Source organism: Gobio gobio, assembly GCF_949357685.1.
Source record: "Gobio gobio genome assembly, chromosome: 4".
In the NCBI taxonomy this organism is placed as follows: domain Eukaryota; kingdom Metazoa; phylum Chordata; class Actinopteri; order Cypriniformes; family Gobionidae; genus Gobio; species Gobio gobio.
In genome coordinates this window covers 25950841-25970087 of record NC_137100.1, presented here as the reverse complement: position 1 = coordinate 25970087, position 19247 = coordinate 25950841, and the positions used below count along the sequence as shown (strand labels likewise).

Below are 19247 nucleotides of genomic sequence, written 5' to 3'. Positions count from 1 at the left end.
AGCCTTAATTCTTCCTGACATAGATTCAACAAGATGCTGGAAACATTTCTCAGAGATTTTGGAGACCATCTGAATGTTGCAGCAGAAATCGAGACTCATCAGATTTTGGTTTTCCTGACAATCTTCTATTGTCCAATTTTGGTGAGCCCTTTGTTGGAGTGGCATCCGATGTGGTCTTCTGCTGCTGTAGCCCATCTGCTTCAAGGTTCGACGTATTGTTCGTTCAGAGATGCTCTTCTGCAGACCTCTGTTGTAACGAGTGGTTATTTGAATTACTGTTGCCTTTCTGTCAGCTCGAACCAGTCTGGCCATTCTCTTCTGACCATTCTCTTCTATTATTTTCTCTCATTTCTCCTACCTTCTTCTGGATACTGTAGAACATTCTTGCTTTTGTTTCCATATTCCACTCCTCCTGCCACTTCTTTTTCATTTCTACTTTAATTATGTTTTTAACTTCCGCCTTACTATAATTTACTGCCACATTTACCTCTGATTTTTTTGTAGCACTTTTTGCATATTTGTCTGCCAATTAATTTCCGTCTACTCTTATATGGGCTGGAATCCAGATGAATTTCACTATCACTCCTACTTTATTGATTCTATAAACAATTTGGGCTATTTCCAACATAATGTCCTGTCTTGCTTGCTTCTGACTGCATGTTTTTAAAACGTGTTAGCACACTACTTACATCTGCCCCTATTAACACTTTGCTTGGCTTATTATTTTCTACCCACTCAAGTGCTAAAAGAATGGCCAACAATTCTCCTGTAAACGCTGATAAATTATCACTAACTCTTTTATTTAACATAACATTTAATTCTGGTATAATGAGCGCTGCTCCTACTCTATTATTATCTGTTTTTGATGTATCAGTGTATATTTGAATAAACATTGAATAATGATCCTCTAAATATCTGATAACCTGAATCCTATCTATACTTCTCTCTTTTTTCTGCTCTAAAAGGTGCATATCTACCCCTAACTCCCCTAATAGCCAAGGTGGGACATTTGATAATGGCACAGTGGGGCTTAACATTATATCCCCTATCCCTATCTCATTGACTGCATCTCCTATTATCCAACCAAAGCTATTAATCGGTCTTCTTTCCTTTTCTTGACAAGGTTGTAACACCTTCTGAGTCGGATGATTTTCCTTATGCCCCTTTAAGTTTACCCAGTAAGTTAATGCTATCTGATTTCTTCTAATATTCAATGGCATTTCATTCATTTCTACTTGTAGTGCTGCTACTGGGGTTGTTTTAAAAGCACCACAACAGAGTCTCAAGGCCTGTTATTGAATTACTTCCAACTTTTTTAGTAATGATCTTGAAGCAGATTAATAAATTGTACATCCATAATCAAGAACTGCCCTAATTAATCCAATGTATACTGCTTTCAAAAGAGATCCTACTTGCTCCCCACTCTCTACCTCTCAAACATCTTACGACATTTTAAAATTTTCAACAATATTCTCGATATGTATTTTCCAAATAAGTTTTTTGTCAAACCATAACCCTAGATATTTAAAACATTCCTCTCTCTCTACATTTTTTCCATAAAGTTTAATCTGTTCAGGAATTTTCCTTTTCGTGTAACAGACTACTTTGGTTTTTCCAACATTCTACTTTCCCTATTGCCTCTTGCATTTTCCTCACAATATATTCTATATTTCTTCCCTTTTTCCACATAACACCATCATCTGCAAATAAAGTTACACTTATAGATCTATCAACTTTACTAAACACTTTGTTCATCATAACTGAAAACCAAACTGGACTAACTATACTCCCTTGAGAAGTTCCATTTATTTTGCCTTACTCTAGTGTTAAGCAGATTGTCTTGACCATGTCTACATGCCTAAATGCGTTGAGTTGCTGCCATGTGATTGGCTGATTAGATGTTTTGCGTTAACAAGCAATTAAACAGGTGTACCTAATAAAGTGGCCGATGAGTGTATATAGCAAAAGTGATTATTCACCAGTTATTATATATTCATTGGGAATTTACATTAAAGATTTAAATAGCTTAATGGCTGTAAGTACCTTCCTGTCTCCTCACTTAGACCTTCACTGTGACATGCTGAAGGAGGTGATTCCAGCCATTCGCTCTACAAGACTCCGGATGTTCACTGCAGACGCCATTTACAGAAACATCTGCTGCAGCAGGGGTCTGCTCCTCAGCTCTGAACCACTCTGCTTGCAAAAAATTGTGGGTTTTATCTTGTGCATGTTTAATAACATTAACATGTAGATCTATAATGACTACACTTTTATTTGCAGCACATTTCGGCTTCTCATAAATCTGCATTCATCATTTAACACAATACAGTGAATAGACCTTCAGTGGAGATGGAGAAAAATTGAGAAAAATACATGTAAGATTTCTTTTTTTCTCCCTGTGTCTCTTGCCAGGTCTCAACCTACCTCAAAGCCCTAGGGAACTTGTGTGATCGAGGATCAGTCCAAACCCTGAAGGGACAGAATGACAGAACAGAGATGAATCAAGCCTCTACCAGCAGTGCTGCCCATCTTCCAGGCTCCGAGTGAGTTTCACCCCTGCCACATCTATCTGCTCATACTGTTGTCCTCCACACTCAGACTACAGATCACAGAGCAAAAGAGAAAAGCAAGAACACATTCACTTTTTTTTATATTTGTATATTTTTGATGAATAGAGTAAGTACCAGTGTTTACTTTTGTAAGATGTTTCGCTGTAAAATCACAAGAATTAATAGGTGTCATTTTCTACATTCTTGTACCATCAGAGCACATTTTGAGATAACCACTCTCCACTTACATCACTATAAGATCCTCTTTATGTCTGCATCCATACGTGTATGATAGAGCCAGAGAGTGCAGTAGGTGCCTTTAATTGGACAATTTTCTGCCATTATGGGGCATTAGAGGGGTTTAAGATGGCTAATGGAGAGAGACAGGGTGCTGTCATGCTCTGTTGGGGCAACCTGTGATGGCAGCAGACCACCAGCCCTGTGACTGTTGGTGACATGGGGGTAATTGGGGCTGTGTGCCTCTCATACCACCTCAATCAACTGCTGCTTATCTGCCTTTTTTCCCTACAGGCTTCATCGCAATCATGCTTAGAGAAACCATGGCTGCTTTTAAATCTAAGCTGAGAACCGTGTTGTTGTCAACTAAAACTAAAACCATTAAAAAGTGTTTTTGTAAATTATTTTAAAGCTTAAGTAAACTATAAATATTGGATGAAAATCTTACAAAAAAAATGTAAATGTTGCCTTGGCAGCTAAATAAAATAAAATAAGTTGAAGTACTAAAATTACTAAAAACAAAACTAAAATAAACATAAATTAAAGCTAAATATATATAAAAAAAAACTAATAAAAATCACAAACACATAAACAAAATTACAAAAATGAAAACTGAAGATATAAAAATAAAGGTCATTAAAAATATTAATTAATTTTAATGTTTATGAAAGAAGTATTTTATGCTCACTTATGCGCATTTATTTGATCAAAAATACAGTAAAACAAAATATTATTACTTATTAAAAGAACTGTTGATGTTTTTATTTATTTTTATTCCCGTGATGACATGCATTTTCAGCATCATTATCAGAAAATAATAATATTCTGATTTGCTTTTCAAGTAGCATTTCTTATTATTATCATCTATTTTGAAAACAGTTAACATTTCTGTGGTACAAAAAAAAAAATTACTGACTGAGAATAGTTATTACTTTTGCTCTTTAAAATGGCTCAACAATAAGGCTATTTTTTGTTCTTCTACAGTAAATCAGTTTTCACTTGCCCTGCCGTTTGTTTGTTTTCAAAAAAAATATTTTAGCAGGTTTTGTTAATCTTTCAGATTTTTTTTTATTTTTTTTTACAATTTTCATTTTATATATATATATTTTTTTTAATTTTAATTTTTTACTTTTTTGTCCACTTCAATGCATGATACCTTGAAATGATACAGCTGTAATTTTCATAATCCCTTTCGCTACAAGACACTGGAAAACATTAGGCAACAGATTTGTTTATGATATTCATTCAACCCTTTCTAAGTGATGCTTTTCTGCTCCACATTGATTTTGTAGTCTAGGTCATCTTGATTCTCAGAATCATGTTGTCATGTGCATGTTTTTTTTTTGTGCTGCCATTGAATATTTTAGGTCAGAAGTGGTCACAGAAAGAATATTGTGTCCTCAGTGCACACGCTCCTCACTAATAGGGAACTAAATGGTCATGTGTCTGTGAGAATTTGGATGTTTGTACTGTTCTGGTGTGTTAAATTGTGCCTTGGTTCTAAACAATCCAATTACTAGGGAACAAGACACTCTTCATGTGGAAGCAGGAGCCTTTATTCCTCTGACAGCAGAGTCCACCAGGCCACTCACAGCCAGGATTTAGTATTATTATTTGTTCTGTATTTTAAAATGCACTTTTTGAGCATCATCTTCAGTCAAATCTTTGCAAGAATTTAAGAAAAATTCAACACTCATTTCATCAACACACCACAAATTGCTGCTCCATTTCCTTAGCTGCACCTTTTAAAGGCAAGCCATTCTACTCGATGGCCATCTTGGCAACGTCCCTGGGCATCTATGTTCTATGTAAGTTATACACCGATCAGGCATAACATTATGATCACTGACAGGTGAAGTGAATAACACTGATTATCTCTTCATCACGGCACCTGTTAGTGGGTGGGATATATTAGGCAGCAAGTGAACATTTTGTCTTCAAAGTTGTTGGGTTTGAAGCAGTGAAAATGGGCAAGCGTAAGGATTTGAGCGAGTTTGACAAGGGCCAAATTATGATGGCTAGACGACACGGTCAGAGCATCTCCAAAACTGCAGCTCTTGTGGGGTGTTCCCGGTCTGCAGTGGTCAGTATCTATCAAAAGTGGTCCAAGGAAGGCAAGTGGCTATAACCTGCGACAGGGTCATGGGCAGCCAAGGCTTATTGATGCACATGGGGAGCAAAGGCTGTCCCGTGTTGTCCGATCAAATAGACAAGCTACTGTAGCTCAAATTGCTCAAGAAGTTAACCTCTAGGAGTCTGAGCTGTTTTGGGGCCCTTTAGAAGTTTTGACATGCTCTGACATTTGTGCATTTTTCAGTTGCTTATAAACATATTAATGGCAAAAGTGTAATTACACTGTATTCAGCACAAACTGGGCTACCATAATATGTGAGCAACATGTATGTACATGCTTGTATTTTTGAGAGAATAATGTTTATGCATAATTTTTGAAAAAACTGTTTTAAAATTGTTTTAAAATTAAGGCTTCAAAACACACAATAGATATGTGTTTACAAGACCTTTGATTATTGGTTGAGTTTTTGCTTCAAAATGATGTGAGAATCATTGAGCCTACTCATTCACATAAAACAATATATTAATTTACATTTTGTAAAATGAGCTGCATAATGAATGAGCTTTAGGTAGGCCTACTAGATTTTAGGTTTACTAGATAAGTACAGTTACAGTAAAAAAAAAAAAAAGAGTTTTCTGGGGGAAAAATCTAAATGTTTTTTATTCAAAGCCAGTTAAATTATCTGCCAAAAAAAGAAACAAGATTTCAGTCAGAAATGTTTTTGAAAGAAGAGCTAAACAAAACAGTAATATTGTGACACTGAACCCAATTCAATATTCAATAAATACAAATAACTGAATATTTGGTAATGATGAATGTTATAAGTAAAATATTTGGGATTTAAAACAACATAATGCAATGCAATTATGATTTCAAATAGTATCTGGGGACTTTAGGATGATTGGGACACTTTTTCCCAGTCATTTCAATGGCAACTATTTTCTGAATCCTTTGTAAACGATCAAATACACACAATACTCAAATATCATTTCGAGCTTCAGTCAGAAACACGTGAAATGCATGAGCCAGCGCTAAGGCTATTGTCTGTTATATTGGTATCAAATATAATAATATATTTATTATACCAGTCTGTTATATTATATCAAATATATTAAAAACATTGATTAAAATTAAGATACATTTTATACAAAACGAAATTCAGTTTAAAGAAAGCAATTAACTTTCTAAAAAACAACAACATAGGGTATAATATTTAAACATCAATATGAAGCAAAATTCGTTTTAAAAACATTGATTAAAATTAAGATACAATTTATACAAAACGAAATTCACTGTAAAAAAGGCAATTAATACTCAAATATAATTTCCATCTTAAGTTCATTTATGAGACGCGCGCAATGCAGCGCTAAGGCTATTGTCTGTTATATTGACTTCTTATAAAATAAGAAGCAACTATATTAAAAACATTGATTAAAATTAAGATACAATTTATACAAAACGAAAACAGGACAAATAAATCTTGTCTAAACAGTCTTGCCATGTTGCATCAGAATTTATATTTAAACATTCTTTTTGCTTTTCATATTCACAGATGCTAACTGAATAAACTTACCACAATCAGCCCTGAATCAGCTTTCCCTGAGGAGAATTATTCCAGGATTATTACTCAAAGTGATGTATCTGAACCATAGCTTCACTAGTTGTGTTGCATGAGTTGAGGTGTGTGTGGGTGTCGACGCACGGATTGCCTGTATTTGAATCTGAATGAGCGTGCGGGCTGTGGGCGTGGCCGCATTAGCGGGTAATGAGTGGACTGATATCTCTCACTTTTCACACAGATTACATAAACACCGAATATTTGTTTTCGTTTTGATTTACATGATTTAAAACCTGACATTTCAACGTTTCTTTAGACATTTGTCTCATGTTTGTGTCAAGGTTTCACTAAGCTACAGGTCATTTTCTGAAGAGAATCAGATTAGACATCATTGAGAGAGAGGCTGAAGATCGCGAATCATGTTTGTTTCCCTTATTTTGCAAAAAGCTCAACAATTTGTTTTTATTGTGACTGTACACAAAAAAAATAGAAACTTAACAGAATATAATGATGTATAACACTTGCATGAATGATAAAAAACGACTTATGTGAGTCTCTTTGGCACTGTTAAGAAAAAAGAGAGCCGATTGCGCCGGCGTGACCGCTGACTCGAGGGGGTTAATGCTGGTTCTGATAGAAAGGTGTCAGAATACACAGTGCATTCGCAGTTTGTTGCGTATGGGGCTGCATAGCCACAGACTTACATTCTTGGGCATAAATTAAAAAAATTGCACTAGTCTGAGTTAAGAAAATGGTGGAAACGATGGAAACACATTTACAGAATAAATTCCTCGATGCGCATCAAAAAATCAGGGGACTTTGCACAATGGGACGATATAACAACTGGACTAACCAGCGGAACTATCTTTTTGCACAGCATCTGAAATGCTGTTTTGGTTGTTGTGAAATGCCTGAGCAAAGTCTGTCATCAAAATGGTTCGGTATAATTTCCTCCCAGAAGTCCCTTCCATGACTGCGTTCCCAAACAGCAGCATCTGCCTCCGAAAGCAAGATAGATAACACATTTATTGCATTTCGTCTGCGCTCTCTGAGATGCAAGTTATTTATATACAGTGACTTCTCCTACTTTTCTTAGTGATATTTAGCGCCAGTTTATCAGGAAGTGACAATTTGTTCTCATCGACTCACTGGATGGAAACGGTGCTTTATCCGCAAATGTTTTATGCAATATTCTAATTTTTGATGCAAATATGTTTACAAGTCGTTCTACAAGTAACTAATACTAAGCAACTCATATAAATAGTATACAAAACAGATACTACTATCTCACAGTCAGGAAAACCTGAATATATCAATCAATATACTTAAAGTTGTGATTTCCAAGCCTGGAAAAGTTATGGAAACTTCTGTAGTGAATATTATTTCTTTATTCTAGTTTTGCTGTGCTCTAAAATATTGCATCAGCTGGATTAAAGGATTTTGCCTGCAAGCCAGCATTGAGGGGGTTATTGGAGACATTTTTTGCATTATAAAGTATAATCATTTATTAATTAAAAAAAAGGTTATTGCCTATCATACAATTTAAATCCATCTTAACAATCTCCAAAAATAAGATGGATAGACAGACAGACATAGATAGATGGATGGATGGATGGATGGATGGATGGATGGATGGATGGATTTTTTTTCCCCTCCATTTATATCCTTCCATTAGTCTGATGTTGTCCTTTCTCACCATGTGCTTTAGTCAACACTTGAGCAGACAGCCAACACACTTCACCCAACCAGAAAATCAGCTGCAGTCCTGCCTGCATCATTGTGGTGCTTACGGTACCATTTAGTGACAGTTCCTTAAACACTGACCAGGGAATCCATCCTGGATAGCTGTCTCCTCGGATAAAAGGATTCAGTAAGTACAGCTAACGTACAGGCTGGCTGATAGTTGCTACAGGCGATGCCAGTCCCTCAACTCCGTCCCACGGTAGTGTGAAAATGTTGTGACAGTGATATAATGATGTTTGTAGACTCGAGCGATGGTGTAAAGTGGGGCATTTAGTGAACTTTATGTTAGCGTCTCATCGCTCTGTGTTTTGTGGGAGGTTGTCTTGGAAGGTTTAAATATTGCAGGCTTTTTTTCTGCACTCCAGTCCTCTGGCTATGGATAAATTCTTAATTTAGCCATATATATGAGCAGTTTCATGATGTGCTGATGTTAGCATACATGACAGATCCTAGCTATTCACCCACAAGCTCTGTGAACTACTGTCCCTTCAAAAACACATGGCTTGATGTCTCAATCTGTCTGTTAAATGTTACTGTGTGTTCTTTTCAGAGCTGTGAAAGACTCAGCAGGCGGCTCTGATTCAGGGAGAGCGAATGTCCCGAGAGGTTACCATAGAGTCAATGTTGCAGGTAAGAGCTGCTATGCTCTATCTATCTATCTATCTATCTATCTATCTATCTATCTATCTATCTATCTATCTATCTATCTATCTATCTATCTATCTATCTATCTATCTATCTATCTATCTATCTATCTATCTATCTGTCTGTCTGTCTGTCTGTCTGTCTGTCTGTCTGTCTGTCTGTCTGTCTGTCTGTCTGTCTGTCTGTCTGTCTGTCTGTCTGTCTGTCTGTCTGTCTGTCTGTCTGTCTGTCTGTCTGTCTGTCTGTCTGTCTGTCTGTCTGTCTGTCACTGTTTATCTATCTGTATGTATATTGTTCTCTATATCTGTATATTTATCTGTCTGTCCATCTGTCCGTCATTCTATGTATCAGTCTATCTGTCTTTCTTTCTGTCTCTGCATAAATGTATCTGTCTGTCTATCGTTCTGTCTATCATTCTATATATCGTTCTGTCTTTCATTTTATTTATCATTCTGTCTGTCTATCATTCTATATATCATTCTGTCTGTATATCTACCTGTCTTTCCATCTCTCTGCATGTATATCTGTCTATCTATCTATCTATCTATCTATCTATCTATCTATCTATCTATCTATCTATCTATCTATCTATCTATCGTTATATCTATCGTTATATCTATCGTTATATCTATCGTTATATCTATCGTTATATCTATCGTTATATCTATCTATCTATCTATCTATCTATCTATCTATCTATCTATCTATCTATCTATCTATCTATCTATCTATCTATCTATCTATCTATCTATCTATCTATCTATCTATCTATCTGTCTGTCTGTCTGTCTGTCTGTCTGTCTGTCTGTCTGTCTGTCTGTCTGTCTGTCTGTCTGTCTGTCTGTCTGTCTGTCTGTCTGTCTGTCTGTCTGTCTGTCTGTCTGTCTGTCTGTCTGTCTGTCTGTCTGTCTGTCTGTATGTATATTGTTCTCTATATCTGTATATTTATCTGTCTGTCCATCTGTCCGTCATTCTATGTATCAGTCTATCTGTCTTTCTTTCTGTCTCTGCATAAATGTATCTGTCTGTCTATCGTTCTGTCTATCATTCTATATATCGTTCTGTCTTTCATTTTATTTATCATTCTGTCTGTCTATCATTCTATATATCATTCTGTCTGTATATCTACCTGTCTTTCCATCTCTCTGCATGTATATCTGGCTATTTATCTATCATCTATCTATCTATCTATCTATCTATCTATCTATCTATCTATCTATCTATCTATCTATCTATCTATCTATCTATCTATCTATCTATCTATCTATCTATCTATCGTTATATCTATCGTTATATCTATCGTTATATCTATCGTTATATCTATCGTTATATCTATCGTTATATCTATCTATCTATCTATCTATCTATCTATCTATCTATCTATCTATCTATCTATCTATCTATCTATCTATCTATCTATCTATCTATCTATCTATCTATCTATCTATCTATCTATCTATCTATCTATCTATCTATCTATCTATCGTTATATCTATCGTTATATCTATCTATCGTTATATCTATCTATCGTTATATCTATCTATCGTTATATCTATCTATCGTTATATCTATCTATCGTTATATCTATCTATCTGTCTATCGTTATATCTATCTATCTATCTATCGTTATATCTATCTATCGTTATATCTATCTATCGTTATATCTATCTATCTATCTATCTATCTATCTATCTATCTATCTATCTATCTATCTATCGTTATATCGTTATATCGTTATATAGTTATATCTATCTATCTATCGTTATATCTATCTATCTATCGTTATATCTATCTATCTATCTATCTATCTATCTATCTATCTATCTATCTATCTATCTATCTATCTATCTATCTATCTATCTATCTATCTATCTATCTATCTATCTATCTATCTATCTATCTATCTATCTATCTATCTATCTATCTATCATTATATCTATCTATCTATCTATCATTATATCTATCTATCTATCTATCATTATATCTATCTATCTATCTATCATTATATCTATCTATCTATCTATCATTATATCTATCTATCTATCTATCGTTATATCTATCTATCTATCTATCGTTATATCTATCTATCTGTCTATCGTTATATCTATCTATCTATCTATCTATCTATCTATCTATCGTTATATCTATCTATCTATCTATCGTTATATCTATCTATCGTTATATCTATCTATCGTTATATCTATCTATCTATCTATCTATCTATCTATCTATCTATCTATCTATCTATCTATCTATCTATCTATCTATCTATCTATCTATCTATCTATCTATCTATCGTTATATCGTTATATCGTTATATCGTTATATCGTTATATCTATCTATCGTTATATCTATCTATCTATCTATCTATCTATCTATCTATCTATCTATCTATCTATCTATCTATCTATCTATCTATCTATCTATCTATCTATCTATCTATCTATCTATCTATCTATCTATCTATCTATCTATCTATCTATCTATCTATCTATCTATCTATCTATCTATCTATCTATCTATCTATCTATCTATCTATCTATCTATCTATCTATCTATCTATCTATCTATCTATCTATCTTTATATCTATCTATCTTTATATCTATCTATCATTATATCTATCTATCTATCTATCTATCTATCTATCTATCTATCTATCATTATATCTATCTATCTATCTATCATTATAAATTCAAATTCAAATTCAAAATTGCTTTATTGGCATGAATGTAAATTGTACAATATTGCCAAAGCTAGGAATATATGAACATAAATAATAATACATATATGAACATAAATAATTATACGTGAACATTAATAATAATATTTATGATGATAATAAACATCAATATAATAGAGGAAAATATTACAACATAACTTAAACTTAAATTAACAGTGTAACAAATTAGAACATTTGATACCACAGTGTTTTAACATATATATACACTCACATGTACTGAGGGTCACTGTGGTGGACAATAGGGAAACACACTGAGGTCAGACGCAACACACACACATTACACACACATTCACCTGCTGTCTCTCAGGCTGTGGCACTCACATACGTATCTCGCAGCCAGTGCTGCTGTATGTCCCTCTCCTAATATTATCTGTATTTGTTCTACTTCAGTCATGGCTGTAAAGTTCTTAATTAATGTATTCAATTTGTTAAAGTAGAGGTCTCTTATGGACATGTATTTTTGACAGTGAAGGAGGAAGTGCGTCTCTGTCTCGATCTCTCCTGTCCTACAGTGAACACACACCCTTTGCTCTCTGGGTAACCAGCTCTTTCTGTGTCTGCCCGTCTCGATGGCCAGACTGTGTGCACTGAGCCTGTACTTGGTCAGGATCCGTCTCTGCTTTGTGTCTCTGACACTCTGGAGATATTCTTCCAATTCATAATTTGACTTTAGAGTTCGATAGAATTGTAATTTACTTTGTAATTTAGTTTCCTGATCCCAATGTTCCAGATATGTATTCTTAGATTGTTTGATAATTTGGTTTATTCTGATGTTTGTGTGAGAAGCAGTGCTGGTCTGAGACTGGTTAGTGTTAGTAGGGTTAGTCGGGTTAGTCAGTCTCAGAACCAGCTGACTGAGGGGACTTTTTTCGGGGTTCAGTTCTTGGGTTTGTAACGCTTTAAAATGTAGCGATTCTGTGGGACTTGCTTTTAGGTGCATCCAGAATTTGAGGGCTCTTTTTTGCATATTAATAATCAAAGGGAATCGGCCTAATTCTGCCCTACATGCATTATTGGGTGTTTTTCTATGTATTTTTAGGATGAGTTTATATCATTATATCTATCTATCATTATATCTATCTATCTGTCTATCGTTATATCTATCTATCTATCTATCTATCTATCTATCTATCATTATATCTATCTATCTATCTATCTATCATTATATCTATCTATCTATCTATCTATCATTATATCTATCTATCTATCTATCGTTATATCTATCTATCTGTCTATCGTTATATCTATCTATCTATCTATCTATCTATCTATCTATCTATCTATCTATCTATCTATCTATCTATCTATCTATCTATCTATCTATCTATCTATCTATCTATCGTTATATCTATCTATCGTTATATCTATCTATCGTTATATCTATCTATCTATCTATCTATCTATCTATCGTTATATCGTTATATCGTTATATCGTTATATCGTTATATCGTTATATCGTTATATCGTTATATAGTTATATCTATCTATCTATCGTTATATCTATCTATCTATCGTTATATCTATCTATCTATCGTTATATCTATCTATCTATCGTTATATCTATCTATCTATCTATCTATCTATCTATCTATCTATCTATCTATCTATCTATCTATCTATCTATCTATCTATCTATCTATCTATCTATCTATCTATCTATCTATCTATCTATCTATCTATCTATCTATCTATCTATCTATCTATCTATCTATCTATCTATCTATCTATCTATCATTATATCTATCTATCTATCTATCATTATATCTATCTATCTATCTATCATTATATCTATCATTATATCTATCTATCGTTATATCTGTCCATCTATCTATCGTTATATCTGTCTATCTACCTGTCTGTCTACCTGTCTATTGTTTTATCTATATAGCTGTCTGTCTTTCTATCTGCCTGTCCAATCATCCATCTATCTGTCTGTATCGCTCTCTTTTATTTCAGTTCTGTAGTGCATTCAGCTAGGTCAATAGCTCTCGACAGAGCCCTTTCTTCATAACCTCAGGCAACAGCATTTACATTCCACATGCTTTTTACACTCCCTCCATCCTTTGGTGAGGAAGAGGTGAAAAATACATAAAAACCAGGTGACGCACACACAAACATAATGCTTGTCAGATCCCCCGTTTAAGAATATTAAACACTGCAATTAGGATTCTGCTGTGAGGAAGGAGAGGGGAAAAGGGGGCGAAAGAGAGAAGAGACAGAGGTAGCCGAGCCTGGAAGTTTCTGTAATTAGGAGGTTGGCACTCCATGTGAACCCACCAAGGTGTCAACGCTCATCTTTCCCCTTCCACCTGATCAGAAAGACCCCCACACCAGAGCAGGGAGCGGGGGAGGGCATGGAGAGAGACAGCCCTGTTTTCAGGAGACTCAAGGCTGCAGCTCCCTGCCTTGTGTTGTTTTTGCACTACGTGCTCCCTATACTGATGTGTAGCGCATCAATTTTTGATGAAGCATCCGCAGGCTCTCAGCTGTAGATTTCTGTAGGTAGACGCTGCAGTTTTTTTTTTAAGGAGTGCCTTGTTAACTTCACCCTGAGCTGTCTACTGAGTACACTTCATTGTAGCTTATGACTTCAGGTAATGATGCTATACGCATATATGTGATGATTTTGTGGTAAAGCTCAGGCTGAGATATTGGGAAGCAGTTTGCAACCCCTTTGACTTTCATCGAACTGGATGTTTAAAATCCACACTTAATTTTGTCAAATGTTTTGCTTGAAAGGTACAAATAAACGTTCGATGAGAAGAGGCTAAGTCGACCAACATTTTATTAGTCTGTTAGTCGTAGAAAAGTAAAAGTGTAAAAGTCACGCAGTACATGAGGCATAGTTTGTTAACGACGGGTCCTTATGGTAATTACAGTATGTCGGGCAGGAAATCCAAATGTTCGCCTATCGTCCATCAACCTCGAATATTATCATTTGAAACACGTATTAGCAATTTGTATAACGTTAACCTACATAAATGTGCGCTATTATAAGGCGCATATCCAAGTGTTTGTGTGCATTGTGGAAGCTAAAGTATAGTGCGCTTACTGGATGACATTGAGGTGCCGGCGTGATCACTTGCATTTTTTCCTGATAACAGCAGAAACAACTCGAAATGCTCTGTCATATTTGGTCATACAGATAAGTATCACATCAATTTACTGTCAGTGTCACATTGCATCACACTGATCGTGTGTAGAAAGTATCGCTGATATTTGCTTTTATCACGTGACATCTCACTGCTCGCATCCAGTGTAGACACGGTGGAAGTGTGAAACTTCTTTTAGGGACCAGTGTTATTCAAAAAGACAAAGTAATAACTTTTATTGTCATGACAAATAACTAATTGTCATGTTCAAAACTTCACATTTGCGTACTATTGGTTCTTAATATTTTGTGTAGCCTCACTGAGCATCAGTGAACTCTTGAAGCATTGTATTATACAGTAGTTGTGCATGATTCCCTCATTTTGAGTAGCAAAGCTGGATCTCAAACCAGGGACCGCTATCACAAAGGACAAAAAAAGTAAATTTGTGTAAATTGAGTTATTAAATTGTGAAATATAAGTAGATGTTTGTTAGGTTACACAGCTTTATCAGTTCAGTAATAAATCAAATGCATTTTTTTATTTGATGCCACAAAATAAATATTAATTTGCGAAAGGTGTATAAACCTCTTATAGCTCCCAGAACTTAACTTTTACACCTAAAAATGGTCAAATTGAAAATGCATCTAGTCATCACTGTGTTCAAAATTCACTTTTGTTACAAATAGCCTGTTATTTAAACCATTAGCCAACCTGCAACTAGGCTGTCATGCCAGACATCACAACCACACAAGAAAGTACTTTCTACAAGAAACAACAACAACAACCGCAAATGCTACACACATTTCACAATTTATAGAAAAGGACAGGATGGATTTATCCTCTTCAAGCTTGTAAATGCTGAGTATGCAATTACCCCTATAATGGAAGCGTTGTGTCCAAATTGGAGCCATTAAAGTGATTTAACAGAGGGAAGATTGGGCCTGGCATTTCTGAGACTGTGTACACATGGGGAGTTAAGAAATGTTTAATCACTGGGTTTTAGGGCCTATTAGGGTGTGAAAAAAGGGCCACTGCGAGCCAGAACTTGTCATGGTGCTGAGGCACTCATTAAGTCATACTTTTATTGCATTCTGTTTCATTTCTTCATAATAGCCTGCTAATTATTTTCGTTGATTTTGGGTTATGAGCCTTTGTGATCTCGTTTTAATGCACTTCGACAATTGAGTTAAGGGTTCAGTTTCGTACCCTGTTGTTCCTTCCTTTAAGACAGAGAGAGATCAATATGTGCTTAAAGTTCTGTCATTGGTTCAGCTTTGTCTGGAACATTTCATTCGAATGTCATTTTAAAATCTGTACATTTGTATGTACATATAATGTAAATGTACATTTTATATCTGATATTAAGATCTGTCACTGGTAATCAGAAGACTAGCGGTCATCCAAAACACTCAGTCTCAGTTTACAACACTCATGTGTTTTCTGTGACCACTTGTGATCAGAATTATTATTATTATTATTTTTTTATCAGTCAGACGCAGAGGTGTAAACAGTACCTGAAAACAATACTTGAGTAAAAGTATAGATGCCTTATGAAAATGACTCCATTACAAGTTAGAAGTCACCAATTCCAATACGACTTAGTATCTTACTATCCAAGTCTTAGGGCCCTATCATACACCCGGCGCAATGCGACGCCAGGCACATAGTTGGGACGTTGCTATTTTGAGGCAACTCAAACTCGACTACGCCATTGACCAACAAAAATCTGGCACGCGTTTGTGTAAGAAAAATAACCATATTTAAAACTTTATGAAGTTTCGGCCGACCTTCCGTATTCAATTTATGGAAAAAGTTTTGAAAGTGCCTCTGCCGTTCATAAGGCTTCCGTTACCAGGTACGCTCGTCAGACGTCACGTATGCATCTTGAATCTTTTAAATATGGATATTTTTCTTACACAAATGGATCGATTCACTTCAGAAGGCCTTTATTAACACCCCAGAGCCGTGTGGAGCACATTATTCGACGGACAGATGCATTTTTTTGGACTTCAAAAACAGAGCATCTATTACTGCTATTATAAAGCTTGGATTAGCCGGGACTGTTTTAATATAACACTGATTTTATTCATCTGAAAGAAGAATGTCATATACACCTAGGATGACTTGAGGGTGAGTAAATCATGGGCTAATTTAAATTTTTGGGTGAACTATCCCTTTAAAGGGCGTGTTCCTAATATGTCCATATAGGCAGGTCCACAACGCATGTACACTCTGCTTATTACACACACAGGGACGCAGCAGCACACAAACATATTTAAATATTAAAAATAAAAGGATTCCTCTCTGGAGAAGCATTCAGTCTTTCTGCTCGCAAATTACGCCATGTAAATCGCGAATCCGACATGGTGCAAGCACAACTGGCTTTTAAAGGGAATGGGAGATGAGACTGATTGGTTTATTGCACGTTATGCTTAAAACGCACCCATGACTCATTAAGAGACTATGTACAACCCTTTTTGATCATGCGCCTGGCGCGCAGACCATTTTTTACGTCACTAAACTAGCAAAAGTAGATTCGGACACGCCGCCATGCGCTTCAGACCATGCGCTCAAATCATTAAAATAAGGCCCTAGTATCTGATTATTGTAATGTAGGCTAAAAGACTCACTAGTCCTCAACACCTTAAGCCCAAAGTATACTTTGGCCGTCTGCGTTCGTGCACTGTCTGCGTGATGTGATTTTCGTCATCAGGAGGCGTATGCGCCAGAAAGTCAGAAGCATCACCAGAATTGTACTGCGCATGTGTCGAACTCGGCCATCCACGCTCTTCCGCAGTTGAGTATACTTTGAAAGTTGTGCGGACACGACTGCGCACAAGACGCGTCCAGACACGGAAATTGAAGTATGCCCGGCGGGGCTTAAGAGACATGCCCTTTGAAGAAACAGTTGATTTATATGGAGATTAGATTTTTTTTCCTAAAAAAAAAATATTTTTTTAACTGAGCACCTAAAAATTGTAATAAATCAGGGTGGCTACAACAGCTTCTTAAAAATATACAAACACTCAGGCTCAGTTAAGCTCAAGTGCTCAAAAAGGGCATAAGTAAACCAATATCCTTCAAAACAGTCTCTTTAGTATAACAGATAAATAAAAAGGGGTGGTAAAACACGATTTCACTTTTCTAACTTTAGCTAGTGTGTAATGTTGCTGATTGAGCATAAACAACATCTGCAAAGTTACAACGTTCAAAGTTTAAAGCAAAGGGAGATATTTGCTTTTAAAGAAATCAATTTCTAAGGACTACAGCAAACGGCCGGTAGGGACTACAGACATTCCTCCAGGGTTGCTGACATCACCAGTCCCAAAATTTACATAAACCCCTCCTCCGAGAATATTAAATTAGGGGGGCGAGGCCATTTTTTATTGCTGTGGGGAAGCGTTGTTTAGTAGGCTTGAATGTTGTTGCCGCAATGCCGACGAAACGCTGCTATTTTCAACCTGTAATTATGTTTTATTTTTCGTCTATGTGTTTTCCTGTAATAGTTCGTATTGTTAATTGTACGTTGTAGCAAGGAAGTAAACAAATGACAACGCTGTTTGGCTCTGCAAACCAGTTTGTTAAATGCTCATTCATACTTAACGTCATCCAACAAACACCTAACGTTACAAACTTTTTAAAATCTCAACAGCGAACTTGGAAATAGTGTAAATTATTCTTTGATTAGAGCTTTTATGTATTGTTTATCTACTTGCTTGTTTATCTACAGGCATGCAAAACATGGTTCTGTGTTTGATTTGGCTACTATAGTAAAGCCAATGTTTAGTGTTCGTTTTGGGTTAATAGTTCTTGCGACAGATATTTGGCTTTAATCGTTCTAAAAATACAAAAGTAACAGTGCCATTCAGTAGCGATCACTATAGATCTGCAGTCTTTACTCTTGAGGACTGAACAGGTTGAACAGGTTCTGCTCGATCATCTTCACTAAAACTGTCTGGGTCCGATTCGGGCTCAAATTGGTATGGTTTTATTGACGCCATTGTTTCAAATACTACCAAAGCACAGACTACCGGTAAAGGTCCCTTACAGGTTAAAGAAAGCAATTAACTTTCTAAAAATAAAACAACAACAACATAGGGTATAAACAATGCAGCGCTAAGGCTATTGTCTGTTATATTGACTTCTTATAAAATAAGAAGCAACTATATTAAAAACATTGATTAAAATTAAGATACAATTTATACAAAACGAAAACAGGCCAAATAAATCTTGTCTAAACAGTCTTTTATACAAGATTTATATTTAAACAGTCTTTTTGCGTTTCATATTCACAGATGCTAACTGAGCCTTTTAAACTTAGCCTACCTTACAGAATCAGCTTTCCCTGAGGAGAATTATTCCAGGATTATTACTCGAAGCGATGTATCTGAACCATAGCTTCACTAGTTGTGTTGCATGAGTTGAGGTGTGTGTGGGCGTCGACGCACGGATTGCCTGTATTTGAATCTGAATGAGCGCGCGGGCCGTGGGCGTGGCGCATTAGCGATAATGAGTCAGTAATGAGTTGACTGAAATCTCCCACTTTTCACACAGATTACATAAACACATAATATTTGTTTTCGTTTTGATTTACATGATTTAAAACCT

General features: G+C 35.5%; 1 protein-coding gene across 2 annotated transcripts in view; it reads left to right on the top strand.

Moving 5' to 3' along the window:
* Positions 1-19247, top strand: part of slf1 (SMC5-SMC6 complex localization factor 1) — a 49987-nt gene that overhangs the window by 12185 nt on the left and 18555 nt on the right. For both annotated transcript variants that reach the window (XM_079815014.1, XM_079815013.1), the window contains 3 exons: positions 2064-2209; positions 2413-2543; positions 8712-8791. In XM_079815014.1, coding sequence (XP_079671140.1) covers positions 2064-2209; positions 2413-2543; positions 8712-8791 — 357 coding nt within the window. The remainder of the gene's footprint in view (positions 1-2063; positions 2210-2412; positions 2544-8711; positions 8792-19247) is intronic.